Source organism: Hemitrygon akajei, chromosome 19 (genome assembly GCF_048418815.1).
Source record: "Hemitrygon akajei chromosome 19, sHemAka1.3, whole genome shotgun sequence".
Classification (NCBI taxonomy): domain Eukaryota; kingdom Metazoa; phylum Chordata; class Chondrichthyes; order Myliobatiformes; family Dasyatidae; genus Hemitrygon; species Hemitrygon akajei.
Window position 1 is genome coordinate 55,341,415 of NC_133142.1, and position 27,993 is coordinate 55,369,407.

The 27,993-nt window shown below is 44.7% G+C and overlaps 1 protein-coding gene across 8 annotated transcripts in view; it reads left to right on the plus strand.

The window, feature by feature from the left end:
• Positions 1 to 27,993, plus strand: part of pcbp4 (poly(rC) binding protein 4) — a 91,009-nt gene that overhangs the window by 40,967 nt on the left and 22,049 nt on the right. For 5 of the 8 annotated variants that reach the window (XM_073072543.1, XM_073072535.1, XM_073072536.1 and 2 more), the window contains 5 exons: positions 23,819 to 23,933; positions 24,836 to 24,859; positions 24,969 to 25,001; positions 26,110 to 26,226; positions 27,154 to 27,285. In XM_073072543.1, the coding sequence (XP_072928644.1) occupies positions 23,829 to 23,933; positions 24,836 to 24,859; positions 24,969 to 25,001; positions 26,110 to 26,226; positions 27,154 to 27,285 (411 nt within the window). In that variant the 5' untranslated portion in view covers positions 23,819 to 23,828. Of the gene's footprint in view, positions 1 to 3,611; positions 3,632 to 19,624; positions 19,689 to 23,818; positions 23,934 to 24,835; positions 24,860 to 24,968; positions 25,002 to 26,109; positions 26,227 to 27,153; positions 27,286 to 27,993 lie in introns of those variants that run through there. The other 3 variants (XM_073072539.1, XM_073072537.1, XM_073072540.1) reach the window with 2 other exon arrangements.

Sequence of the window (27,993 nt, forward strand, 5' to 3'; positions counted from 1 at the left end):
TGAATAACAAATAAATAGCAAGAAATAACAATATAACAGTCCTTAAATGAATCAAGGGACTGATGGTTGAGGGGTAGTAACCATTCTTGAACCTGGAGGTGTGAGTCCTGAGGCACCTGTATCTTCTACCTGATGGCAGCAGTGAGAAAAGAGCAAGGCCAGGGTGGTGAGGATCTTTGATGATGGATGCAGCTTTTCTACAGCAATGTTTCATGTGGATGTGTTCAATGGTCGGGAGGGTTTTACCTGTGATGTCCTGGGCTGACCCCACTACCTTTTGTAGAAGTTTTCTGCTCAAAGGCATTGGTGTTCCCATACCAGGCCATAATGCAGCCAGTTAGCACATTTTCCATCACACACCTATAGAGGTTTGCCAAGGTTTTTGATGACATGCTGAACCTCCACAGACTCCTGAAGAAGTAGAGGCACTGTTGTGCTTTCTTTGCAATAATATTTGTATGATGGGTCCAGGACAGGACCTGTGAGATGGTGACATACAGAAATTTAAAATACTGACCCTCTCCACCTCTGATCCTCTGATTAGTGTTAAAATCTGTTAACTCACCCAGAAGAGGGAGCTGGGAAGCAAGAAATGTTATTTTGGCTTGGGGTAGAGAGAAGGCTGAGGGAGCTGCTCAAGCACAGGGTATGTCATAGGCAATGGATGAAGGAATTGCAGAAATAAGGCTTTAAGACTGGGCCAGTGAATTAACTAACTCGCCTGTTGAAATGGGAAGAGACTGTGGGCACTAGGAGACCAAGGTCCCAAGTTCAGCACTGGGTGGTTGTTTATAGTGGAGGAGTTTAAGATGTAAGATTGACCAAAAAGTTTGGAACAGTTGAAGTTTATTGAATTATTGACAAAATTTGTTTCTCCCCAGATTTTTTAAAAAAAAATTAGTTTCCTGAAGATTGCAGTATATCAAGTACAGCCTATAGCTTGTAGCTATCCACCAAGTAGCCAAATTATGTGTGGGTCTTGGACCTGAAATGCTAACTCTTGACTGGCTTTTTTTTGCTGTTTTTACTTCAGATTTCCAGCATCTGCAGTTCATCTGGTTTTCATTAGGTGCGGGTCTATGTCACTGCTCACATGAACACAGGCCAGGCAAATCTCAGCTGGAGTTTGGTTTCACACTAACTGGACCCACTGAGCTCAAAGTGCAATTCTGTACAAGGTTTTCCCCCCAAAGTAAGAACCAGAAGCAGTAGGCCATTGGCTCTTCATATCTACTTCACTATCCTATCCAATCAAATCACAAAGGATCTTTTACCTCGCCCCTTTCCTACAATATCTTCACATCCCATGCTTCAATTGATCAATCTTGAGTTTAAATCCAATGAATCCCCACAGTCTTTTCAGCAGGATAACTCTAAATATTCAAACCCTTTAGGTGAAGAAATTCCCTTGGTCCACCCTGCCAGCTTATCTTAAAAACTATCATCTCTGATTCCAGGCACCCCCCCCCCCCCCCCCAGGGGAATCATGTCTTAAACATCTACTTTTCTCTCCTAGGAGAAGAAATAGGAGCTTGATAGCCCAGAGGACAAGGCTCTCTGCTACTGCTTTTAGACTTCTGAACCAGTCACCTCTTTCACATCCCCTTCCCAGTGCAACTGCTCATCTGTTATTGGGACTTTAACATTTCTGTTCACACAATGATCTTTGCACCATTGTTGTTTTGCATTAGTTGTTGTATTTATTATTACTGTGTATACTGTTTACTCTGTGAGCATGGAATTTCATTGCACCCTGGTGTACACAACAGTCAAAGAAGTTAAGTAGCTACTTTGTCAAGCTTTGTGAGAATTTTGTGGAGGTTGACCAGCAACTTTTCAGTCTTTACCAAGCTTGGTGAAACCCACCTGGGTGACAGATAGTCCTATGATATAGAATGTTACAGCACAGTACAGGCCCTTCGGCCCACAATGTTGAGCCAACCTTTAATCCACTAAGATCAATCTGCCCTTCCCTCCTACATAGCCCTCTACTTTCCTATCATCCATGTACCTATTTAAGAGTTTTTAAAAATGCCCCAAATGTATCTGCCTCTGACACCACCCACTCCCACATACTTAAAATTATGCTCCCTTGTCTTAGTCCAGTTCTGCCCTGGGAAAAAGTCTTTGTATATCCAATGGATCTATGCTTCTTATCCTCTTTTACATCTCTATCAAGTCGCCTCTTATCCTTGGCTCCAGAGAGAGAAGCCCAAGCTCACTCAACCTGTCCTCGTATGATGCTCATTCTAGTGAAGGAGGCATCCTGGTAAATCTGGTCTAAAACTTCCACATCCTTCCAATAATGAGGTGATCAGAACTGAACCCAATATTCCAAGTGTAGTCTAACCATGGTTTTATAGAATTGAAACATTACCACACAGCTTTCCCCCAACTAATGGAGGCCACCACACCTTTTGTCTTACTATCAACTTCCACAGCACCTGTGAGGGATCTATGGACGTAGGCACCAAAATCCTGCTGTTCCTCTGCACCAAGGATCCTGCCATTAACCTGGAACTCTTGCCTTCAAAGTTTACCAGATACATCTGTTTCATACTGTGAGCCTGCCTAGTGATGGGACTGACAATGCAAGACTCAATCGAGACCTGAAGGAAGTTTGTTCACTTTTCAGGACGTCCTGCAAAGTAGACGAGGCCAAGGGGCCCACTCAGAGCAGGATAGACAGCAGAGGAATGGAATTTCTAGTGGATGAAGAGCAGAGAAGTTGTGAATGAGGAATAGGAAAGGGTGATCTAAACAAAAGGCTGTAGAGACATAAGACTGAAAGTGCTGGAACCTGGAGCAAAACTGAAGTGATGGAGGTATTCTGAGAATCAGACAACATTTTGTGGAAGGAAATGGACAAATCCAAATGAAGGATCTTGACCCAAAATGTCAACTGTCCATTTCCCTCCATGGATGCTACCTGACTTGAGTTCCACCATCAGTTTGCTTTGCAAAAGACTGCAGATGCTGGAGATCTGAAACAAAACTAGAAAGTGCCAGAGTTCTCGGGTCCTCAACCTGAAATCTCAACTCCATGCCTCTCTCCACAGATGCTACCTGACCTGAGGGATAAATACTGGTGTTGTTTGAGGGTTGGGGAATTTAGATAGAGTGGAAAGGGCCTTAGTAACAATCTCACAAATGCCTTTAATTGTTAATTTATCGGCAGTTATTTTTAATGCTGAAATTATTTTTGTTCATTTGTGAAACTAGTTGTCATCGCCATCTCCGCACTTGATCTCATGTTTAATTGCCGTGTGGGTGGATGTTAGTAAGACTTGTGCACTAATCCATTGATCTATGAGTGATCTTTGAACAGCCTTTGTTCTGACTACTGAAGGGTTAAGGGGGTGAAAAGCAAGAACTTTTGTGACCGCCCACTTTTTTTTTTGAGTTGGAAGGGCGGAGCTTTGTTCTCTTTGTTAATTTTAGTGGAACTGTGGCTGTGAGAAAGGCGTGATTGTAATGTCGGGGGACGGTGTAGCGGAGAATCTGTGTGTACCGAGCTACTAGTCTTTTTTATATTTAAAAAAAAACACCTCCCACCTCCCACCTCCCAGGGAGTGAATCGAGCCCTGGGCATCCACTACGTTAGCAGCTGCTTCCAGATCAAAGGATAAAGGTAGGGCAGCCTTCGAGCTGGGGCAATAGGGTTTGGGTTCCAATCTCAGCCCTGAAACTCTGCCCCCTCCCTCCCTTCTGAACACCCGGTCCCAATATCGTGTAGATCTGTCTAATTCTGCCGGAGGATGCTTTAGCTGCATTACAGGGTTATATAATGGAGTGTGTGTGTTGTGTGATTGCAGGGATCTGTAGATTATAGATGTTATATCCCAGGGAGAGACATTCTTGTGTGTATGGGGGATGGGGGGAGGAGGAGGAGGTGTGGGGCTGAGAGAGTGGGGTTTCTGCTCCAAAAGTAATGTGAAACTTTCAGTCCCCAGGTTTAGATTGGGAGAAATGTGACCGGCACTTTAAACCTGTGAGTTCGACAGAGAGGCCCCTCATGCAACAGTGAATCCGAGTGACAGCTGTAGTGTCAGAATGTGGATAAGCCATCCGATTGAAGGATAAGCCCAAAGGTTACTACGGTCATCTTCCAGCCTCCACCTGCTCCTGCTTTATCTGTTTATCCGCCTTTTCCCCTGGATTCCGATGATTAACCATTACTGGGGTCACTTTCAAAGACGGCACAATCAGCCAGTAACTCATTCAAGAGGGGACAAGAGAGAGGAAAATGGTCACTGCTCTCCCCCCAGTGTCGCCTGGACACCATCTCCCCACCCTTTTCCCTTCCCATCCCATCCCATCTCAGTCTCTGAAGAACGGCTTCAACAGAAGGAGCCTTTTATTAGCTGGGTGTTCACACAAGTTCCAGAGGGCCTTTTCTTTACCCAGCCTCTGAAGCTCAGTATGAGGAGTGTTCGATGGCTCTAGGCCTGTACTCGCTGGAGTAAGGGGAGATCTCATTGAAGCAGATTGAATATTGAAAGGCCTTGATAGAGTGGACATGGAGAGGATAGTGGGGGAGCTGAGGACCAGGGGGCACAGCCTCAGAATATAAGGACAACCCTTTAGAACAGGGATAAGGAGGAATTTCTTTTGTCAGAAGGTGGTGAATTAATTGTCACAAATGGCTATGGAGACCAAGTCATTGGGTGTATTTTAAAGTGGAGGTTGATGGGTTCTTGATTAATAGGGGAGTCAAAAGTTACGGGGAGAAAGCAGGAGAATGAGGTTTAAGAGTGATAATAAATCAGCCATGATGGAATGGTGGAGCAGATGTGAATGATTTAATTCTGCTCCTATGTCTTATGAAGTCACCGTGTCAGTCTTCGTTGCATGATAGCAACCCACCCTGGTATTCCAGTGCCAAAATGGGTAATATTGATGGGTACTTGATGGTCAACTTGGAGATGATGGGCCAAAAGGCCTCCTTCTGTGCAGTATGGCACCATGACTGAAGACTTACTGGTTGTGTCAGCTTTCCGCTGCCTGGTTAAACGGCAACCTCGTTTCCTCCTCCCTGAGTGTAAACAATCCCATATTCTGAAGTTCGGGTATATTGTCATAGACGAGCAGGCTCAGAGTATAAACACCATGAAAAACGGCTCTTTGTAGCAGCTCTGCAGTAGATTATAAACTCAAGTTAACACAATAAATTAACGTAAGTGTACGTAATGTGCACAACAAGATAAACACCATCACACCAGTGCAGGGAGGGGGATGTAGAGAGAGGGTCTGAGGCAATGTTAGGGCTTTTCATATTTTAAGGACTTGATACCAGTGGGGATGAGGATGTTGTTGAACACTGGGGTGTGGGTCTTCAGGCTTCTGTTCCTTCTGCCTAGTGGAGGCATCAGGAAAAGGGCATGGCCCAGATGGTCAGGGGCCCTAATGACAGATGTAGCCTTTCTGACACATTACCTTTTGTAGATGTCCTCAGTGGTGGGGAGAGCTATATCTGTGATGGAACTGGCAGTGTCCTCTCCAATGTACTCTGAAAGTGCAACACGGGCTGAATTCGCTGCTCTCTCCCAGCTCAGAACAGTCCCATTCAGTCAATAACTTTCCCTGTAACCTACTCCCAAAAAACCTTCTCCGGTGCCTACAGCAGCGGGAATGTATGGTAGCCAATTAGTCTGCCGGCCCAGATGCCTTTAAGATGAGACCAAAGCACATTTTGAATGACCTGCGTCACAGGGAGAGCGGGCAGACTCCACAGCTCGAAGACCGGCATCAAACACAGTAGAGCTGTGAGGCAGCAGCAGTTCTACTAGCTGTGCCGCCGTCTGCTCGTGGCACTGCGGAGAAGAGCAACGGAGTCCTTGTAATGTCCTGGCTAATGTTCATCTCTCAACTAATATTTGTGGAAGAGGGCAAAATCATTGTGGAGCTTGTTCTCTGCAAATTGGCTTACTTCAATAATACTGAAAGCACTTGGCAGAGGCTGGAGTTGTGAAAATTGCTTTAGAAATGCAAGTTAGTCTTAACCATTTACAATGTTAGTCTGAGCTGTCTGCACTCTGTTTAATCTGAACTCTGATTTGATCTGGTGGCAATCTGTTTTGCTGTGGATTGAGGAAAGAATATTGTATTTTCTTCATAGCAAAGGCAGCTGTTGCTACAGTCAGAATCTCTTTTGCCTTCGATAAGAGTGTGTGCATTGAAAGAGTGCCAAGGTCCACTAGCTGATATCTGGAGGAGGAGGTGGAATCCTATACAAGTACTTTTTCTAAGAGTAACATGTGCAAAAATGCTGGAGAAACTGAGCAGGGTCCTGGTGAAAGGTGTTGGCCCAAAACATCAACACTTCGTTCCTCTCCAGAGAGGTTGCCTGATCTGCTGAGCTCCTCCAGCATTTTGCCTGCTTTGCTCTGGATTTCCAGCATCTGCATTGACGCAGACACTAGTTCAAAGCTTAAAAGCAAATTTATTATCAATGTGTATGTACATGTCACTATATACAACCCTGTAGTGGGCATACTCAAATCCAATAGCTATAATATAATCAGTGAAAGACTTCACCCAATAGGGTGGACAACCAGTGTGCAAAAGATAACAAACTGTGCAAATACAAAAGGAAAGAGAAAAATAATAATAAATAAGCAATAATTATCGAGAACAAGAGATGAAGAGTCTTTGGAAGTGAGGCCATGGATTGTGGAAACAATTCAATGATGGGGCAAGTGATTTTGAGTGAAGTTTCTCCTCTGGTTCAAGAGCCTGATGGTCCGGGGATGATATCTATTCCTGATCCTGGTGCTATGAGTCATGAGGTTCCTGTACCACCTCCCTGATGGCAGCAGCAGGAAGAGAGCATGAACTGGGTGGTGGGGTCCCTGATGGTGGATGCTGCTTTCCTGCTCTGACACTCTGTGTAAATGTGCTCAGTGGTGGGGAGGGTTTTACCCCGATGGACAGGGCCATATCCACAACTTTTTATAGGATTCTTCTTTAGTAGGTGAAGCATAGGAAGTCACTGCCCTAGTACAGAAAAATAGGCAAAGGGGTCGGCGTGGATGGGTTGGGCCAAAGTACCGGCTTCTGAGTATGTCTTTAACACTTGACGGTAACAACTTTATGGCTGAAATGAACGTGACCTGTGGCATTGGGACTGGCCATGACTTGTTTATCTTTATTCTGCTCTCTGGTGCAGACTATCACTGGTAACGATGGCTGCTTTGAGCCTATTTCTGTGGGTGTATAATTAAACAGGCTGGAGCGGAGTTAGACAGATCAGCTAAAAGCTGCTTTAGTTCTGACAAAACTAAGGGATTATTTAAGACAGAGCTACAATTACAGTGCCAGGGAATCGGGGGAGATGGGGACTAGCTGGTCCAATTATCTGATATTAGCCAGACAGGGCTAATTTCCATCAGTCTCACAAACTCCATGGTGTAATCTAACTCTTGCTGTGTAATTGTTGCCTCCAACCTTGTATTCCTAAAGCTAAAAACAGACTCACTTATTCCATTTCCTTTGCAGGGTATCCATCAAATTACTCTAGTCTGGATGATTTCAACTCTCATTCCTGACACTTCTCTTGATAGCTACTCCAACAGGGGGCGTGTATAAATCATTGGGAGGGCATCTGAAAGAGTATCCACTCCACATCTGGGCACCACTCTTCAGGAAGGACTCGGCAAAGGTGAGAGGAAGGACTTGCAGGAAAGGCTGTGAATAGGAAGGGAATACTTAGGAACCTTAGATTTTGAAACTGAGGCTTTATAGCAGGGAGGGTCTGCAAATGTTGAAAATGAAAGGCAAAAGAAATAGGAAAAATGGTGCTTTTAGCTGTGAGAACTGTTTGATTGCAAGCTGAGCTTTGGACATCACCAAATGACACCTGCACACCCCAGCAAGACTGCTCCTAAACACAAGAGATTCTGCAGATGCTAGAAGTCCAGAGTAATTCAAACAAAATGCTGGAGGAACTCAAGATGGGTAGCAGCTATGGAAAGGAATAGAGTATACGTTTCAGGTGTAGACCCTTCATCGGTACTCTGCTCCTGTCCCCCTCTCATCTGCTGATCAAGCCCTATTGAAGGACGAGTCCACACTGATGCTGTCAGCTCCTGCTCACCCCTTCCTCCATTCACCACAAACTAGAGGGTCATCCAGACCTTTGCTGGTATCCCAACACCATCTCCAGTCCCACTTACCCATAATGTATTCTGCTGACCTGTATTGGCTCCCAGTTAAGAAGGCTTTGATTTTTGTCTCCACCTTCATGACCTTGTTTGCCATAACAGGACCCAATATTATTATTTGGCATCAGTTCATATCTGTACATTCCAGGAGAGAATGCATGGTCCATTACTGTATGGAGGGTGGCACCCAGTTTGATCTCCCCATTACCCCTGACAACCTCTGCCTGCTTGCTGCAGAAATCCTTGTTCTCTGTGACCTCACACTCTCCCTATCGTTGTAACTACTTTCAGACTGATTGTGCCCCTTACTCAGTCTTTCCATCTGCCTTTAGACTTGTGCAATTGCTAGTGTTCTCCTCTGAAAAGCAATGTTAAAAGCTTTCTCAAAGATTTTAATATTTATATCCTGCCTAATCTCCAAGTTTTGGGTGTGTAGTTTAGTGGGATCTGATGTAATTAGTGATTCCTATCAAATGAAAAGTAAACGTTGTGGTAGACTATACCGTTGATGTATTGTGGGTCCTTGTGTTTTCTACTTGCTGATCTGTACTGAAAGAATAATTTAACCTATTTACATTAGACACAGTTCTCCCAGTTACTCTAATGAAATATTGTTGCTGGTGAGATTGTATTTAGGTTTGTCGGTTTTTTGTTTTTTTTTAACTGGTATATTCTGTTAATTTTTTTAAAAATCTAGTGATTAAGGTTAATGATCAAAAAGATGGCCATTCATTATTCAGATTCCAGTCCAATATCTGGTGTCTCTGTAGAATGGAGGACATTCATTCACAATAGAATCCAAACTCCCCTCCTAAACCTCTTCTGTTGAGGTCTTCTAGGGGAGTCGGTGGAACTGACTAAGGCCAGTGATGTTTTCTCCAGGAGATGGGTGGTGATACTGGGCTGGTCTGTATTCTTGACTCCCTTCCAGCCAGTGCCTTGATTTATGGTATTAATGTGTTCATGTCCTTTCCATTAGATAATTCAATTAGTTCCAAATCTGTACAGAGCAGACAAACAAGGAATAGCATAAATCTAGGTCCAGGCTTCTGGACAATTTAGCAAATTATCCCTGTACATTACTGCTTTGTTTCCCGCCCTGGTGCAGGAGATGGTGTGCAAATTTCTGAGGCAGTCTGAGCAGCAAATAAAAAGGGAATGGGGAGAGGGAGAATGACTGACAAAAGGAAGGAGGCAGATGGGGGGGGGGGGGGGAGAGGGGTGACAGTTTGGTCAAGTTTGTTAGATGTGTCCCATGTCACTGAAGTTTTTGCCCTGGGCCATAGCAACAGTGTAATGTGACATGGGTTGAATTGGATATATCACAGTCGTTGTGTTGACTGCTACATTATTCCACTTGCCCTACCCTCCTTGTCAACTGCCTTCCTCACCTATAATTTGTCTGTCAAGTCAGATTACAATCTAAAAATCTGTGACCTCCTGAGGAAAGGACAGGTGTGGATTACTCAGCATTTTTCAGTGTTAGTGTGGTTTATTTTTCTGTGTTATGACAAGCTATCACATCCAATCTAACATAGATTAAAGATTAGCTTTATTTATCACAGAAACATACAGCGAAATGCAAAGCAACACTTTTTTTAAAAAAAAAGGCTGGAGGAACTCGGCAGGTCAACCAGCATCAGTGGAAAAGAGCAAACAGTCGATGTTTCAGGCAGAGACCCTTCCTCAGGACTGAAAAGGAAGGGGGAAGATGCCTGAATAAAGTGGAGAGAGGGGAAGGAGGCTAGCTGGAAGGTGATGGGTGAAGCCAGGTGGGTGGGACAGGTCCAGGACTGGAGAAGAAAGAATCTGACAGGAGAGGAGAGTGGATCATAGGGGAAAGCAAGGAGGAAAGGGAAGGACTGGGGGAAGTAATGGGCAGGTGAGAAGTAAAAGGCCAAAGTGGGGAATAGAAGAGGGGAGGAGGTGGGAAAAATTTTACCAGAAGGAGAAATCTATCAGGTTGAAAGTTACCCAGATGAAATACAAGGTGTTGCCTCGGCAGAAGAGGAGGCCGTGAATCAACACATAGGAACAGGAGTGGAAATTGGAATTAAAATGTTTGGCCATCGGGAAGTCCCACTTGTGGCGGATGGTGCTGAAGTGCTCGACGAAGCGCCCCCCCCCCCCCCCCCCCCCCCCCAAGTTTATGACGGGTCTCACTGACGTAGAGGAGGCCGCATCGGGAGCACCGGACACTATAGACGACCCCAGCAGATTCACAGGTGGAAATGTTGCCTCACGTGGAAGGACATTTCAGGGCCCTGAATGCAGGTAAGGGAGGAGGTGTAGCACTTGGGCTGCTTGTAGGGGTAAGTTCCTGGAGGGAGATGAATGGGTAGGGACAAATGGGCAAAGGAATCGCGGAGGGGGGAGGAGGTAAAGACATGTTCAGTGGTAGGATCTGTTTGGAGATGGCAGAAGTTGCGGACGATAATGTGTTGGATGCGGAGGGTGGTGGGTAAGGACAGCAGGAAGATGGGGTGAATGTGGATGTACAGGAAGTGGAGGTGTGGGTGAGGGCAGCATCAATAGTAAAGGGAAGGAAATCCTGTTCTTTAAGGGAGGAGGGCATCTCAGTTGTCCTGGAAGGAAAGTCGTATCCTGGGAACAGATGAGAGGAAACTGAGCAAAGGAATAGCATTTTTACAGGAGATGGGGTGGGAAGAGGTATAGTCGAGGTAACCGTGGAAATCAGTAGGTTTATAAAAGATGTTGATTGATAGTCTGTCTTCAGAGATGGAGACAGAGAGATCAAGAAAGGGGAGGGAGGTGTCAGAGTTGGACCAGGTGAATTATAAGGGCAGGGTGGAAGTTAGAGGCGAAGTTGGTAAAATTGACAAGCTCGGCATGGGTGCATGAAGCAGCACCAATGCAGTTGTCAGAGTACAGAGGAAGAGTTGGGGAGTATAACTGGGGAAGGCTTGGAGCATAGACTGTTCTACATGGCTGATAAAGAGACAGGCATAGCTTGGGCCCATGGATACCTCTCAGGTTTGGAGAAAGTGGGAGGAGCTGCAGGGAAAAATTGTTCCTGGTGAGGACCCGTTCCGCCAGATGGAGCAGGGTGGTGTGGAGGCGGATGGATTGGTTCTTTCTCGAGGAAAGCAGTGGGGTGTTTTGAGGCCTTCCTGATGGGGACAGAAGTGTATAGGAACTGAGCATCCACAGTGAAGGTGAGGCAGTCAGGGCCAGGGAATTGAAAGTTACTGAGGAGAGCGAGGGCATGAGAAGCATCGTGAATGTAGGTGGGAAGGGATGGAGCCCAGGGGGTAGAATGCAATCAAGGTATGAGGATATGAACTCAGCAGGGCAGGAGCAGGCAGACACAATAGGCCTGCCCAGAAATGCATTGTTTGCATCAAATCAAATCAACAAGGATTGTGCTGGGCAGCCCGCAGGTATTGCATGCCTCCAGCGCCAACATAGCATGGCCATGACCCACAAGCTCTTACCCCATACTGCTTTGGAATGTGGAATGAAAGCGGAGCATGAGGAGGAAACCCACAGGGTCATAGGCAGAACATTAAAAAAACTCCTTGCAGACAGTGGTAGAAGTTGAATGCCATCTTACAACTGTCGCTGTAAATAGTTGCGCTAATCACTGCACCATTGTGCCGCCCCATTGCGCAGGTGCAATAAAAAGCATATAACGTGAGGCACAACGCGCAAAGGGAAAAGTAAATTCTATAGGAATTGCACAAGGAACAACGCTACAGCAAAATAAAACAAAGTTCATTGCTGTGTAAAGTGGTCATAGTGTGTTCAGGCACCATGAGGTAGATTAGATTACCATGTGAAGACCATCCACGCAGGACAGAAGCTGTCTTTGAAGCTGGTGTTTGACTGCTCTCGGGCTTTAGTACCTCTTGCCCAACATGAAGAGGGAGAAGAGAGAATGACCAGGGTGGGAGGGGTCCTTGATTATGTTGGCTGCTCCTCTGAGTCAGTGAGAAGTGTAGACAGCCAGTGGAAGGGACGGTGGTTTTCATGGGCCTTGTTTGCCACTAGCTGGTTGACCTTCTGGCTTAGTAGTGTGGTGTGGTTGGGAAGGGTTGCCTACAGATGTAATGTCTCAGCAGGAAGATGGTTGACTGAGTGAAGGCCCAAACTTGTCACATAGTGCAGGGTGGACTGTGTCTACCATTGTAGAATATCAGCCTAATAAGTGTGGAAGGTGGGGAGGTAAAATGGTCTCTCATATTTTCCCAGGCAACTGAGGTATGTTCTCTTTCAATATTTTCAAGAAGATCTCATGCCTATTTTCTGAAAACTCCCCATACTGTGGGCAAAAGGGCCTATACTATGCTGTAATGTTCAATGTTCTTAATCACACACTGAAGGATTCAAATATTCAGACTCTGCAGGAGGTCTGAGGACACAAGGCTTTTAAAACTTGCCTGGTTCTGTTTAAGAGCAAAAGGGCCATTGATAAATTCTTGAATGATTTCATTGTAACCTCATCTCCTTCATTCCCACCTTCCTCCAATAATCCCCTTCATTTGGCAAATATCTATTCACCTCTGCCTTAACATATTTTGCAAAGATACATTCCTGGGTTTAAGACACCTGTGATGACCCCCCCCCCCCCCAATTGGCTCTCCTTGATCAAGTAATGAGCAAGAATTTGAAACTGGTGGTCGAACGGATGTTCAGATTAAAGCAACACACACAAAATGCTGGTGGAACGGAGCAGGCCAGGTGGCATCTATAGGAAGAAGTACAATCGCCGTTTTAGGCCGAGACCCTTCGTCAGGACTAACTGAAAGAATTTCCTCGTGGATGTTCAGATTAGCTGTGAAGGAGCAGACTCAGAAGGCTGACCAGTCTTTACCTGTCCCATTATTCCTACTTTGGAGTCCCAGAAGAGGAGTTAACTTGGACCTCTTTACAACCCATCTGAATTGAAAATTAGGAAATTAAGTAGGGTTACAATGTATTAATATACCTGTCCATTTATAGTTATTTCTGTGGATGTGGCATTGATGTGAGGTGCCCTAGAGGGTCCATTGGTGTTGAAATCTGATGAAGCCTGGTATGACTCCTCTTCCGTCACTTAGGAGGGGCATGGGCCCCTCGAAGGGCACCCATTATGTGTATGAATCTAGAGGTGGGACAAAGATAGGGCTCTGTAGTCAAGTTGATTGTGAAGGGTTTGTGTGCTTTGTTAGTGTGTCTGAGTATCTCCTATTCAAAGTTCTAATCAAATTTATTATCAAAGTACACATGTCATCATAAACTACCTCGAGATTCAATTACTTGCGGACATTTACAGGAAAGTGTAGAAATAGAATAGAATTTATGGAAAAACTATAATAGACTGACTAAACAACCATTGTGCAAAAGAAGTCAATTTGCAAATAATAAAGTAAAAAATACTGAGAACAGATTGTCTTAAAGGTGAGTCTGGAGGTTGTGGAGTCAGTTCAGAGTTGAGGTGAGTGAAGTTATCCACGTTGGTTCAGGAGCCTGATGTTTATAGGGTAATAACTGTTGCTGGCCCTGATGGAATGGGACCTAAGGACCCATCAGTGAGGAGGAATATAGACAAAAATCAGCTTCTAGGTTATGGTTACAGTACAGAACTTGGTCAAGTCATACACCATCTTGTAGTCAGCTCTGTCAAACCTCCCCTCATTATCCTACCTCTAACCTATTCAACCTTGCCCCATAACTCGGGTCCTCAAGGCCTGGCAACATCCTTGTAATTTTCTCTGCACTCTTTCAATCTTAATGTTACATTTCCAGTAGGTACAGTAGGTGACCAGAGCCACACACAATATCCAAATTAGACCTCACCAATATCTCACAACTTCAACATTACACCCTAACTGCTGTATTCAATACTTTGATTTATGAAGTCCAATGTGGCAAAAGCTGTCTTTATGGCCCTATCCACCTGTGATTCCACTTTCAAGGAATTATGAATCTGTATTCCCAATCCCTCTGTTCTACCGCACTCCGCAGTCCCCTGTCTAAGTCTTCCTCTGGTTTCTCCTCCCAAAGTGCAACACCTCACACTTGACTGCATTATATTACATCTGCCATTTTTTTTTCTCCAACCGGTCCAGATCCTGCTTCAAGCTTTGATAGCTTCCTCACTGTGCACTAAACCTACAGTCACAAAATCATTCGCAACTTTTCTGATCCAAGGCAAGATGAAGTCGTCCTACTGATACAGAGAGCTGCAGCCTCCCATGTATTGTTGATGTACTGTCAGCCCTCCTTATCCACGGATTCCATATGCGCGGATTCAATCAACCGCGGACCAGGAAAACCCGGAAGTTCTCTCTCCAGCACTCATTATTTGAGCATGTACAGACTTTTTTTCTTGTCATTATTCCCTAAACAATGCAGTATAACAACTATTTACATAGCATTTACATTGTATTAGGTATTATAAGTAATCTAGAAATGACTTAAAAGTACAGGCAGTCCCCGGGTTATGAATGAGTTCCATTCCTGAGTCCATCTTTAAGTCGGATTTGAAGTCGGAACAGGTACATCTGGTATTATTTAGCGTCAGTTAGTCAAACGTTTTTCTTAGTATATATTTTACCTTTCTATGCATATAAAACACTTGAGAAACATACATATTTCAATAATTTAACCACTGCGTTGCTTAGTAATAATTGTAGCTTCCATTGGGGCAGGGCCTTTCACATGCTCCATTAAAACTGTTCCGATTGTTGAATGACTGTAGCCTAACACTTTTCCAATGACCGATGGTGTTTCACCTCTTTCCGATCGCGTTATTACTTCCACCTTATTTTCAATCGTGATTGTGATTATTTTTGTGAACAGAAACACTGCACATTCAGAGCTGCGTCGCCAGGTCCTAATGTCCACCGCACGAAGACGTGTTAAATAAAGTCCGGGGTTCCGCTAGGTCCTAAAAACCACCGCGCTGATACACCTTAAGTAAGGGACTTGAGCATCCGCGAATTTTGGTATCCGCAGGGGGTCCCGGAACCAGTCCCCCGCGGATAAGGAGGGCCGACTGTATATAAATCACCCACTTGTGATGGGGGAAGAGACTGACTGACTGCGGGCAGGACTCTGGTGGAGCTGCTGACTCATTTGGAGTTCAATCCTGACCTCTGGTGCTGCGCGGTGTGTAGACAATCCCCCTTTTTGCCCAAGTATTGGATGGGGTGGTGCAGCACAGTTTTGGCCCACAATGTTGTGCTGACTTCATAACCTACTCTAAGATGAATCTAACCCTTCCCTTCTACATAGCCCTCCATTTTTCTATCATCTGAGTTTCTTAAGTGCCCCGAAAGCATCTGCCTCTACCTTCATCCCTGATAGGGTGTTCTGTGTATTTGCCACTCTGTAAAAATGCCTCTGTCTTTGCAGGTTTAAATCCAGATCAACCTGAAACGTGACTACCCATTTCTCTCCACAGGTGATGGCCTTCACGTTTCAGCATCTACAATCTGTTTTACTGATTTAAATCCTCTCCTATTCACACCATCTCCAGTTGCGGCTATTGTTGGTCAACAGCCTTTCTCAGCTTTTCCCTGTCAGTTCCAGCACCACAAGCAACTTGTCTCTCTTGGGCTCTGTCCGCAAGACAGAGGAAAAGTATTAGGCTGTCTGGCCCATCGAGTTCCTCTGCTACCCCATCATGGCTGATCTATCATCCCTCACAACCCCCATTCTCCTGCCTTCTCACCACAACCTCTGGTGCCCCGACTAATCTAGAACCAATCAACCCTGTCACAGACACAAACGAGAAAATCCTACAGGTGTTGGAAATCCAAGCAACACACACAAAATGCTGGAGGAACTCAACAGGCCAGGCAGCATCTATGGTTTTCCATAGTACAGTCAATGCTTTGGCAGGACTCGAGGAAAAATAGATGAAGAGTAGATTTTAAAGGTGGGTGGGGGAGGGGAGAGAGAAGCACCAGGTGATGGTGAAATCTGAAGGGGTGGGGGATGAAGTAAAGAGCTGGGAAGTTGATTGGTGAAAGAGATACAGGGCTGGAGAAGGAGTGATAGGAGAGGACAGAAGGCCATGGAAGAAAGTAAAAGGAGGGAGGAGCACCAGAGGGAGGTGATGGGCAAGCAAGGAGCTAAGGTGAGAGGGAAAAGGGGATGGGGAATGGTAAAAGGAGGAGGGGGAGGGCATTACTAGAAGTCGAGGCTAGTTTTGAGGCTACCCAGGTGGACTCATCACAACAGTAGAGAAGGCCATGGATTGACATATCGGAATGAGAAGGGGCATTAAAATGGGTGGCCACTGGGAGATCCTGCTCCTTCTGGTGGACGGAGCATACGTGCTTGGTGAAGCGGTCTCCCAATCTACATCAGGTCTCACCGATATATAGGCGGCCATACTGGAAGCACCGGATACAGTATATGACTCCAACAGACTCACAGGTGAAGTGTCACCTCACTTGGAAGGACAGTTTAGGGCCCTGAATGGTAGTGATGGAGGAGGTGTACAGCAGAGTGTAGCACTTGTTCCACTTGCAAGGGTAAGTGCCAATGGGGAGAGCGGTCATCCCCTCCTTTTTCAAAGAAAAAGTTTTCCCTGTCTCCACCATCAACGCTGCCCTCAACTGAATCCCTTCCATTTCACACACATTTGCTCTTACCCCATCCTCCTGCTACCTTACCAGGGATAGGGTTCCTCTTATCCTCACCTACCACCCCACCTGCCTCCGTGTAAGCACTTAATTCTCTGGAACGCCATCTCTGATGGGATCCCACCACCAGGCACATCTTTCCCTCCCCTCAGCAGGACTCGCTTGCTACACGGCTCCCTTGTCCACTCATCCCTCCCTACTGATTCCTTCCTGGCACTTAACCTTGCAAGCAGAACGAGTGCTACACTTGCCCTTACACATCCTCCCTCACTACCATTCAGGGCCCCAGACAGTCCTTCCAGGTGAGGTGACACTTCAGCCCTAAGTCTGTTGGAGTCATATACTGTGTCCGGTGCTTCCAGTATGGCCTCCAGTATATCGGTGAGACCCACCGTAGATTGGGAGACCGCTTTGTCAAGCACCTATGCTCCGTCTGCCAGAAAAAGTGGGAACTCCCAGTGGCCACCCATTTTAATTCCATTTCCCATTCCGATAGGTCAATTCATGGCTGCTTTGACTGTCGCGATGAGACCACACTCGGGTTGGAGGAACAACACCTTGTATTCCATCTGGGTAGCCTCCAACCTAATGGCGTGAATATCGATTTTTCTAACTTCTGGTAATGGTCCCCCCCTCCCCACCCCACTCCTTCCCGTTTTCCCTCCCTCACCTTCTCTTCGTGCCTGCCCATCACTTCATTCTGGTGCTCCTCCCCAACCCCCCCTTCCATGGATGTCTGCCCTCTCCTATCAGACTCTTCCCTTCTCCAGCCCTGTATCCCTTTCACCAGCAATTTACTTCCTTTCCCCCCCCCCCACTCCTTCCTGGTTTCACCTATCACCTTGTGTTTCTCTCTCCCCTTCCCCACCTTTCAAATCTACTCCTCATCTTTTTTTCTCTCCAGTCCTACTGAAGGGTCTTGGCCCGAAATGACAACTGTACTCTTTTCCATAGATGCTGCCTGGCCTGCTGAGTTCCTTCAGCATTTTGTGTGTGTTACCCATCACAGACATCCCTTCTTGTTCCATCTGCTGCCAAGGAACCCTTTCTCTGTAACTTAAATATTCTCTTTTCTAACTTTTTCCAGTTTTTTTTTACAGGTTATTAATGTGGTGCTAATAAAAGTAGACAATGCTGGAATCACTCAACAGATCAGGCAGCATCTGTGGAAAGAGAAACATTTAATGTTTTGGGTCAGGGAAATCTTGCCTGACAAATCTGTTGGGATAAGTTGAGGAAATAACAGGCTGGATAGACAAAGGAGAGTCAGTTGATGATGATTGCTTGGCTCTTCAGGCCATTGACGGGGTGCCACACGTGAGCCTTCTAAACAAAATTGGAACCCATGATTTTATGGGAAATATGCTAGCATGGATGGAAGATTTCCTGACTGGTAGGAGGCAAAGAATGAGAATAAAGAGCGCCTTTTCTGATTGGCTGCTGGCAACTAGTGGTGATTTGTGGGATTGCTTCTTTTCATGGTATATGTCAATGGTTTGGATAACAGAATTGATGGCTTTATGGCTAAATTTGGAGACCATACAAAGGTGGGTGCAGGGTAAGGTGGTGTTGAGGAAGCAAGGAGTCTGCAGAAGAACTTGACAGATTAGGAGAACGGGCACAGAAGCAGCAAATGGAATATAGTGTAGAAAAGTATATGGCCATGCACTTTGGTTGAAGGAATAAAGATTATTTTCTAAATGAGGAAATTCAGAATCCAGAGGTGCTTAGAGGCTTGTAGATGACTCTTGCAAGATTCCCTAATGGTTAACTTGCGGGTTGAATTGGTGGTAAGGAAGGCAAATGCAATGTTGGCATTCATTCATTTCAAAAGAACTTGAATATAAAAGCAAAGACGTAATGCTGGGGCTTTTTAAGGCATTGGTCAGACCACACGGAGCATTGTGAGCAGTTTTAGTCACCTTATTTAAGAAAGGATGTACTGGCACTGGAGAGAAGGTTCATGAGTGATCCCGGGAATGACGGGGTTAACAGATGAGGAGCGTTTGAGGGCTCTGGGTCTTAACTTGCTGGAGTTTAGAAGATTTTTTTGGGGGGGGGGTGGAAATCTCATTGAAACCTATCAAATAGAGTGGATGTGATGTTTCCAACAGTGGGGGAGTCTAGTTCCAGAGGGCACAGCCTCAGAATAGAGGGATGTCCATTTAGAAGGGAGATGCAGTGGAATTTCTTTAGCCATAAGGTGGTGAATCTGTGGAATTCATTGCCACAGACTGTGGAGGCTTAGTCTTTGAGTATATTTAAAGCAGCGGTTAATGGGTTCTTAATCTTTGACACCCTTACTGGAAGAAGGCAGAAGAATGAGGTTGGGAGGCTTAATAATCAGCCATGATGGAATGGCTTAATTCTGTTCCTATGTCATCTGGCTTTTATTAGAGCTTGCTTTTTCAAATCTGATAAAGGAACTTGGACCCAAAACACTGACTGTTCTCCCTCCACAAATGCCTGTTGGTCTGCTGCATGTTTGCTACGTTTATGTTTTTATTATAAAATCCAGAAATGGCGGTATTTAATTTTGTTTGCTGATGTGAAAGCTAATTCTGTTCTCTCACCACAACTTGCATTGTTAACGAGATTTCTCAGGATAGAACTGAGGGAAGTGTGAATCAAGTTTAGCACAGATGTTCCCACACAAAGCATTGTGATAGCCAGATTATTACAGTAACACTGGCTGTATTTTTCCCACTGTTGAACCACTGAAAACGATTTTGTTTCTGGAATGAAGTAACGCTAGAGGGAGGATGCTTGCGGCGCCGCACTGGGCCGCGGGGGGCGGTAGAGTGGGAGGTCGCGGTTTATGGTGCTACGTGTGAGCGGACGATTGTCGCTGCTTCTTGTCAGCAGGAAGTCGGGGAGGAAGCATTCGGAAAACGGCGGCGGCAGCAACGGCAGTGGCGATGTTGGCGGGGTAAGTGGGGGTAAGGTAGCGGCCGTTGGGCACCGCACGGGGAGCCCAGCTCGCGTGCCTAAGTTGTACTCGAGGCGACACCCGCGGCCTATCGTCGGGGCGGTTTTTCACGCGGCCTCCGATGGGCCTGGCGTCGTAGGCCTCGCGGTCGCATTTCCTCAGACCCGTTCCCCTCCCCCCACGCCCGAAAGCTCCGCTCTCTGCTCCGTTATCAATTTGTTTTCCCCACACCGGACCTACCCAAACCCCACAACACACGGTCCCCACCCCCCGGGTCCTTCCAACTCCTTCACCCCGATCCGGGCTCCCTCCGGAGCTTCTCCGCACCTCTTCCCGGCCCATCCCGAATCTACCTCCTTCCCGCCGCCCCCCTCATCCTCAACACCCGGTCATTCCATATTCCCCACCCTCCGTGTTTTTCCAACTCTTTTCTCTCCTCCCTTCCCCCTCGTCCTTCCGACGTCCCCACCCCTCCGCCGGGGTTCTCCTAACTCCACAACTCTTCCTTACGCGCCCCCCCCCCACTCCACTCTGGGTCCTTCCAACCTCCCCTCCCTCCCCCCCCCACCCCCCCACTCCCCTCCGGGTCCTTCCAACTCCCCCACCCAACCTACTCCGGGTCCTTCCAACACCTTCCCCGCCCCCCCCCCCCCCCGGAACTCTGGGTCCTTCCAACCTCCCCTCCCTCCCCCCCCCCACTCCCCTCCGGGTCCTTCCAACACCTTCCCCGCCCCCCCCCCGGAACTCTGGGTCCTTCCAACTTCCCCCTCTTTCCACCATTGGTCTGGCTGCTCCCTTTTTTCATTACATTGATCTGCGCTAATACTCTGTCTCTTCTGTTTCTTTCACAGTATGTGTTTTGTCTCTTGTAAAACTCTAGTTGACCATCAGGGGGTTACACTGTCTTGTTCCATTAATTTTCATTATGACGTGATCATATTGACTGACTACTGAAACTTCTGTGTTGTCTGCAAGCCAGGTGGTCAGTGGTGAACTCCATTTGCTTTGTGTAATGCGATTAGTTGGTGATAAGACAAAGCAACTTGAGCAAGGGCCCCTGCACTGAAGTTGACCTGGACTCTAGGCTGTGAGTCATGGGAGCAGAATTAGTTTATTCAGTCCATCAAGTCTGCTCACCATTCCATCTTGGCTGAGTATCCCCCTCAAACCCCATTCTCTTGCCTTCTCCCTGTAACCGTTAACACACTAAATAATCAAAAAGCTTTCAACCTCTGCTTTAAATATACCCAATGACTTGTCCTCCACAGAATCACTACCCTCTGGCTAAAGAAATTCCTCCTAATTTCTGTTCTAAAAGGATGTCATTTTATTCTAAGGCTGTGCTCCCTGGTCCTAGACTCTCCCACTATAGAAAACAGCCTTTGCACATTGACTCTAATTAGCCCTATCAGTAAGTTTAAATGAGTTTGCTGGTCAGCAGGTCCATGAGAGCTATTGCACGTTCTTTCTGGTGTCTATACTCCCCCTTTAATTGGGTCAAAATTCTGCTAATTCCTTTCCTAGCAGCACTATTACTCACTGTGTAGTGCTGAGAAGTGCTGACTTGTCTCTTAAGGGCATTTACGGATGTGTGATAAACATTAACTTGGAGACATGAGACTGCAAATGCTGGAATGTGAAGCAAAAATTAAACTGCTGGAAGAAAGTTGTGCACTGATGTTTTGGGTTGACACCCTGCATTAGGACAGATTGCAGAGTGTAGTATTGAGAAGTGAGACTGACTGATTAGGGATAGCTGGAGTCGGAGGAGGAGGGGGCAGATGAAGCAAGGTGGGAGAGGAGGGGGGTGGTAGGTTGAAACACAGCAAGGGCCAATGGGGAAGGGAGGAGGAAGGGTAGAGACAGGCTGATAGGTGATGATGGAACATTGTGAATGTTAACTTGAGTGGAGCCCACAACCAGAGAGATTGTTTTTTCCAAATAAAAGTAAAATAGACATTTTTATTTAAGATTATAAGTAAATATAGCATATTTTGGTGGTCACAGTTAACCATGGGAAAGATGAGTCTTGATTTAATGTCGCAGTTGAAAGGTGGCATCTCTGCAGTGGAGAGGTGTGGTTCTGAATAGTGACTGAGAAAACTGGTGGAAATCCAGTCAGATGTATCTATCATTTGATGTGGAGAAAATGCAGAGCTTTGATTTCAATACGAAGGCACCAAATTTTGCTTGCCCCCAGTGGCCTGTCTGTCATTGGTCTTGTTAAAACACGATAAAGATCTAGGCAGAGTGCCAGACAGCTGAGAGAGATCAAAAGGCAGAATGCCTTTACATCTGCTCTCCCATCATGTAAAGTCCTCTAAACCAACATCTAACACTATGTGGAAACCTAAGGACTGGGCTTTGGAGTGTTAGCTAATGTTATTCTAGGCAATGTAAATACTGAGATTGGAGATCTTTAATGTACACAAGCACTGTTTAAAAGTTCAATGATTATGCTTGTCAGATTTAATAAAGGTTTCAAAATCACGAAGTACAGAAATTTAATGATAATTGGATAAAGGACCAAGACATTTGGAATGTATTGCCTTAAAGTGGTGAAATTTTTTTAATATAAGGGAATTCAAACAGGAATTGAACACTTAAAATTTTAAAGGCTTACAGGGAAAGAATAATAGGAATGATTAGATTGTTAGGATATATTTCTGCCTTTTCCTGTGGTGTTTTTGCAAAACCTGTCACAGATATAAGTTGGTTTGATAACAACCATGAGAATGGGACAGTTCTCCATGTGAAACCTCGTGCTGTTTGCTGCTTGTGCTCTGTGGTTAGAAGTGAAGGAATAGACGGTAACCAATCACGTTGTTTGCAGTCATTGGGCTCACAGCACACTCTGGAGAAAGTGAAGCTCTTGTCCATTGGCTGTCCACTACAACTATTTTGAGTAGCTGGAAAGACTGGAGAAGGTTTAGAGAAAGCATGAGTGAGGTATATGGAATAAAATGTATACATAAAGTAGACTGCAGAAAACTTTCCCATTATCAGAGTTGAATAGATGTAGGTTTAGGTAAAGAGTAAACAATTTGAGGCGTGATGAGTACATGGAATGGATGGCAGGAGAGAGTGGTGGAGGGAGAGCTGCTGACAGCATTGAAGTATCTCGACAAGCACTAGGCATAGAAGGCTACAGGCTAAGTGATGGAAGGTATGATTAATATGGATAGATGCCTGCTGCTTAGTGTGGACATTGTGGGCTGATGGCCTGTTTCCATGCTAAATGACTTGTAAAGAGTATTAAAATGTACAGTGATGTGTTTAATATATATTTAGAGGTATTCTTGTCACAGGAATGAATTTTTTAAAAAACAGGATTATACGAAGTGTGAGGTCAATGTGTCATTAATACTGGCTCTGAACTAAACATGCTCTTCTATTATTACAAAATACAGATTGTTTTACATTTGTGACCTTACTGCTAAATTCTTAATTTCAGTTATTGTGGAATTACTTACACCCTTTTTCCTGTTTCTTCTGTGTTTTGAGGTGACCTTAACACCCATAAGATGAGCAGAATTAGGCCATTTGTCCCATCTTTGCTGCCTTTTTGTCATTTGCTGGGATATATAAATAAGACTATAGCTGTTTCATAATGGTTATGAATTGAGCTGTAGTTTTGAAGGCAGAGGATAAAGGAACAGAATTATCAATACAGGTCATATGTTTCCTGTGGTTTTTGAGTATTTCCAGCATTTTCTGCTTTTATTTCAGGTTATTAACATTCTATGTTTTGCTCTTTTGCCTTGGCTTCACTTCTGAGCTTGGACTTTGCTCTGTCCAGATAAGAAAAGATTTGGCAATCCTCTTCCCTCTCCCATATGATTAGGTAGACAGGCACTGGGTCAATTTTGGAGCCTGGTGTTTGCCATCCTCTGTGTAATTGTACCATTATGCTGATGCTAACCATTTTCAGAGACTGGTGTGTGAGATCCCTGGTAGATTTCTGACATTGTGATCCAAGGAATTTTATTGGAATATAAACATTGAGTGCTTATTGTCCATTAAGTACTTTTTCACCCCATGCCTTCTGTTAATTCTTTTCCATTCCTGTTTCTTCTCCGGTCCATGCCATTGCATTTGTATTTGACATTGCAATCTTTCTCTTTGTTTAGTGACAGTTATATGTGCCCTGACCTGGAGGTCCAGACGACAATGGATCAAACTGATTACTTGACAGATGGAGCACTGCACGTCACACTGACTCTTCGACTGCTCATGCATGGCAGGGTATGTAACTGAGGGGCTGCAAAGTACAATCAGAACCTAAAGGCCATTTATGCATAGTCCTAGTGTGGCACTGCTAGATCTCTTCATCTTGTCACTGGATAGACTCCTGAAGTAGACTCTATTTCGCACCAGAGGGATGCATTGTGGAACATAGAACATTACAGCACACCACAGGCCCTTCAGTCTACAATGTTGTGCTGACCCTTTAACCTAGTCAGTCTTACCCTTCCCTCCTACATAGATAATCCTTCATTTTCCTACCATCCATGTGCCTATCAAAGAGTTTCATAAATGCCCTTAGTGTATCTGTCTCTGCCATCACCCCTGGTAGGATATTCCAAGCACCCACAACTCTGTGTTAAGAAAAAACACTCTTTGACATCTCCTTCTCCAATACTTTCTTCCAGTTACCTTAAAATTATGAATGTAAATATGTTAGCCACTTCTAATTTGGGATAAAGTCTGTCTATCTACTTGATCTATGCCTCTAATCACATTGTACACCTCAAGTCACCTCTCGTCCTCTGTACAGCACACTATAGTGTGTGAATAATGTCTGTGTTAATACTGGGCCAATTCAAATTGTTTTTTCAGGAAAATTGCTGTATAACTGTGACATATCAAACCGTTAGATAATCATTGCAAATATTAATTTAAGGATGCAGATTCACCATGTTTGCCTTGTCTGGCCATACCAACTTTTCAATGTTACCTAAAACAGCCTGCTAAGCTTAAGCTGTTCATCTTTAAAAAGAACAATTAGGGTGGACATTATACTAAATTGTTGCTTTTGATTAATATTCAGTCTCAATGTCCCATGTAGCATCTCTACCCAAGCTAATACAACTAGAGTTGGGATCTGGATATATTTTGATTATTGTGTTCCTTCTTTCTCCTCACAGGAGGTTGGTAGCATCATTGGAAAGGTGAGTACCCAGCGCACATGTCTTTGTTCACAGATTTGTTTCTGATTCCTAGCCACTGCTGTGGGTTGGGGTGTTTCAGTGATCTCACTCACTTTCTTTTACTTTTCAGAAAGGTGACACAATAAAGCGAATGCGCGAGGAGGTGAGTTATATTGGGACACTGGTCATTAAATATTCACTCTGATCACAGGGTTTGTCACTGGGTAGAATGCAAAGGCTGTTGCTTACAGCACACAATAATCGTAAGCTCAACCAGCTCCATCATTGGTACTAGTCTGTCCAGCAGTGGCATCTTCAAAAATCGATGCTTTAAAAAGGCCACATTCATCATTAAGGGCTCCACCATGCCTCCTCATTGCTACGATTAGGAGGTACATACGTGAGTCTGAAGACACCCACTCACATTTTAGGAACAGTTTCTTCCCATCTGCTATCAGATTTCTGAACGGTCTATAAAAACTACTTCACTATTTTTGCTCTTGTTGCACTAGTTACTCTTTTTGCATTAGCGCTGACAATCTGGCAGGAGCAATGGATGTTGGGAATGGCGAGAGTGTGGACAAGTGGCAAGGAAGGATTGCCAGGGCATGGGTGCAGACATACCCAGGTTATTTGATTCCAAGCAATTGGTTTATTGATCTTTATAAAATGTCACTGATGCATCCCGCTCCCTCCCCTCTCCCTGCCCCTTCTCACTCTCAGTCCACAATAGACTCCTATCCGAATCAGGTTTATCATCACTCATGTATGTCATGAAATTTTAATTTTTGTGGCAGCAGTACAGTGCAACACATAGAATTACTACAGTACTGTGCAGAAGTCTTGGGCACACTAGGTAATTACATGCTTGAGACTTTTGCACAGCACTCTTATGTAATTGTAATTTATAGTACATTGTACTGTACATTGTTCTTTTGAAGGTGATCTTCTCGGTGAGTTCATTTATATTGTTGATTCCACAAGAGTTTGGTGTGGACACAGCTGAGGAGTTCACCCTCTTGGTCCTTCACTACCTGAATTAGACCCTTCAAACTCCAGACAAGGACTTTAGTTGGTTTGCTTGAAGTAATGTTTACTCAAGATTACACTACTGGATGCACTGTACTTGATAGTTTTGCACTGTTTTTAGAATAAATTATATTTGGGACTGGGTGCAAACTGTAATTGAAGCTAGTGTTCAGTGATGGCAACATAAATACGGCTTGCCTTGCTGCATGTAACTAAGTTGATGTTTTGTTTCTTTCATGCAGAGCAGCGCACGTATCAATGTGTCTGAGGGCTCATGCCCCGAGCGGATAATCACGATTACTGGTTCAATGGAGGCAGTCTTCAAAGCATTCACAATGATCGCAGGCAAACTAGAAGAGGTGTGTGGTACTGGAGCCTGTGGCCATCTGCAAAGGACAGTGAAAGGCTAACTGGAGATGTTACAGCATTTCCATTTTGTGCAACATTAATGAGGGTGGAGATGAAATATGGGAGCTCCTTGCATTATGGGAGGATTGCGTTCCCAGAAAACAGCCCACATTGTAGTTTTTAGTAATGCAAAACCACATCACCTCTACATGCGTCAAGAAATGCGAACTGAAAATAAAAATGACACAGATTGGACGAGCATGCACTTTATTCCATATTTTAGATGTTTTGTAACGTGAGTTGCCTGTACCTTGCCAGTGTCCTTAAAAGCAGGAGCCTATGGTTGGGTACTGAGTGTGGTTCACTTTTAATTACACTAAAGCCAAGTGGGTGACGTAAGTTCTGCAAAGGCCACATAAAGCAGGTATTGCATTGATTTGCTTCGATAGGATTGGCCACTTTCTGTGACAGATCCATCAGTTTTGGGGAGGTGGTCCTCAAACCACAGAGATTAGTAAAGTAAGAATCCTCCTGATGAGATGTTTATGATACTTCCCATACTGCTGCTGTCATCGTTGCTTTAGCCTTATCTTCCTGTGCTTCAGATTTTAAAAATCCCTCCATGACCTTCCTATATCTAACCTGTCTTCTGCTTCCTCTCCCTCCCTTGACCATACTCTGCAGAAGTGACTCTTTAAAATCTCCATTTCCAATTCTCCCATAACAGTCTTAAATAATTCCATTGATCAGTCCTTGGGTAATGAATTGAAATCTGGTTTTAGTTATTAATTTCTAGAAAATTCTGTGAAAAATCTTGGAATATATTAGTGTGTTACATTTGGTATCTTCCCTCCATTTTCCCCCCTTTCCTATTTTCAGTATCTTGAATCTTCTGTCGATGACATTACACCAAAACTCCTCTCTGTCCTTTGTTTCAGGACCTCAGTACCTCAAGCATAAGTGACACGACAAGGAGCAAACCCCCTGTTACACTGCGTCTGGTAATCCCTGCCAGTCAGTGTGGTTCATTGATAGGAAAAGGGGGATCAAAAATCAAGGAGATCAGAGAGGTAAGTTGTTTTGTGTGGAACTCAGTCATAGCTTGTGAGAAAAGTAGGAGCCTAGATTTGGTTGTGGGCAATGCATTCACGATATTATGCACTCTAAACCTTCAACAGTACTAATGCAGCTCTTGTTTAACTGCAAGCAACTAATGCACTACCACATATAGTGGGTATCTATTGACCCACTTCAGTAACTTCAGGTCATGCACCACCAGGTTTAGGAACACCCTACACCCATCAGGTTCCTGAACCAGTATGGATAACTTGGCTCACCTCAAATCTGAAGTGATGTTTATCATTTTTATATATGCAGAATTTCTTTTGTATGTTAATTGTCTTTGTGTAGTTTTTCATACATTTGATTTTATTTTCGTTCTGTCAATGCCTTCAGAAAATGAATCTCAAGATAGTATATGGTGACATGAATGTATTTTGATAATTACTTTGAATTTGACCTGTGACAGGTTTAAGATCACAATGGTGCAGACAGAGGAGTAGGCAATTTAAACCCATTTCATACTAGGTGATGCGTGTTCATTGCTCACAGTATGGAAATCAGAAGCTTGCATTGATGAATAGTGGTGCAAACAAGGCATTGAGTGTTGGGGCAAAAGTAAAAACTGCTGTTCGGCTTAATGAAAACAGAGGCCTAGAGGAGAGTTAATGGAGGATTATCATTATACAATTACTGGCAAGCACCTAGAAAGAGCAATT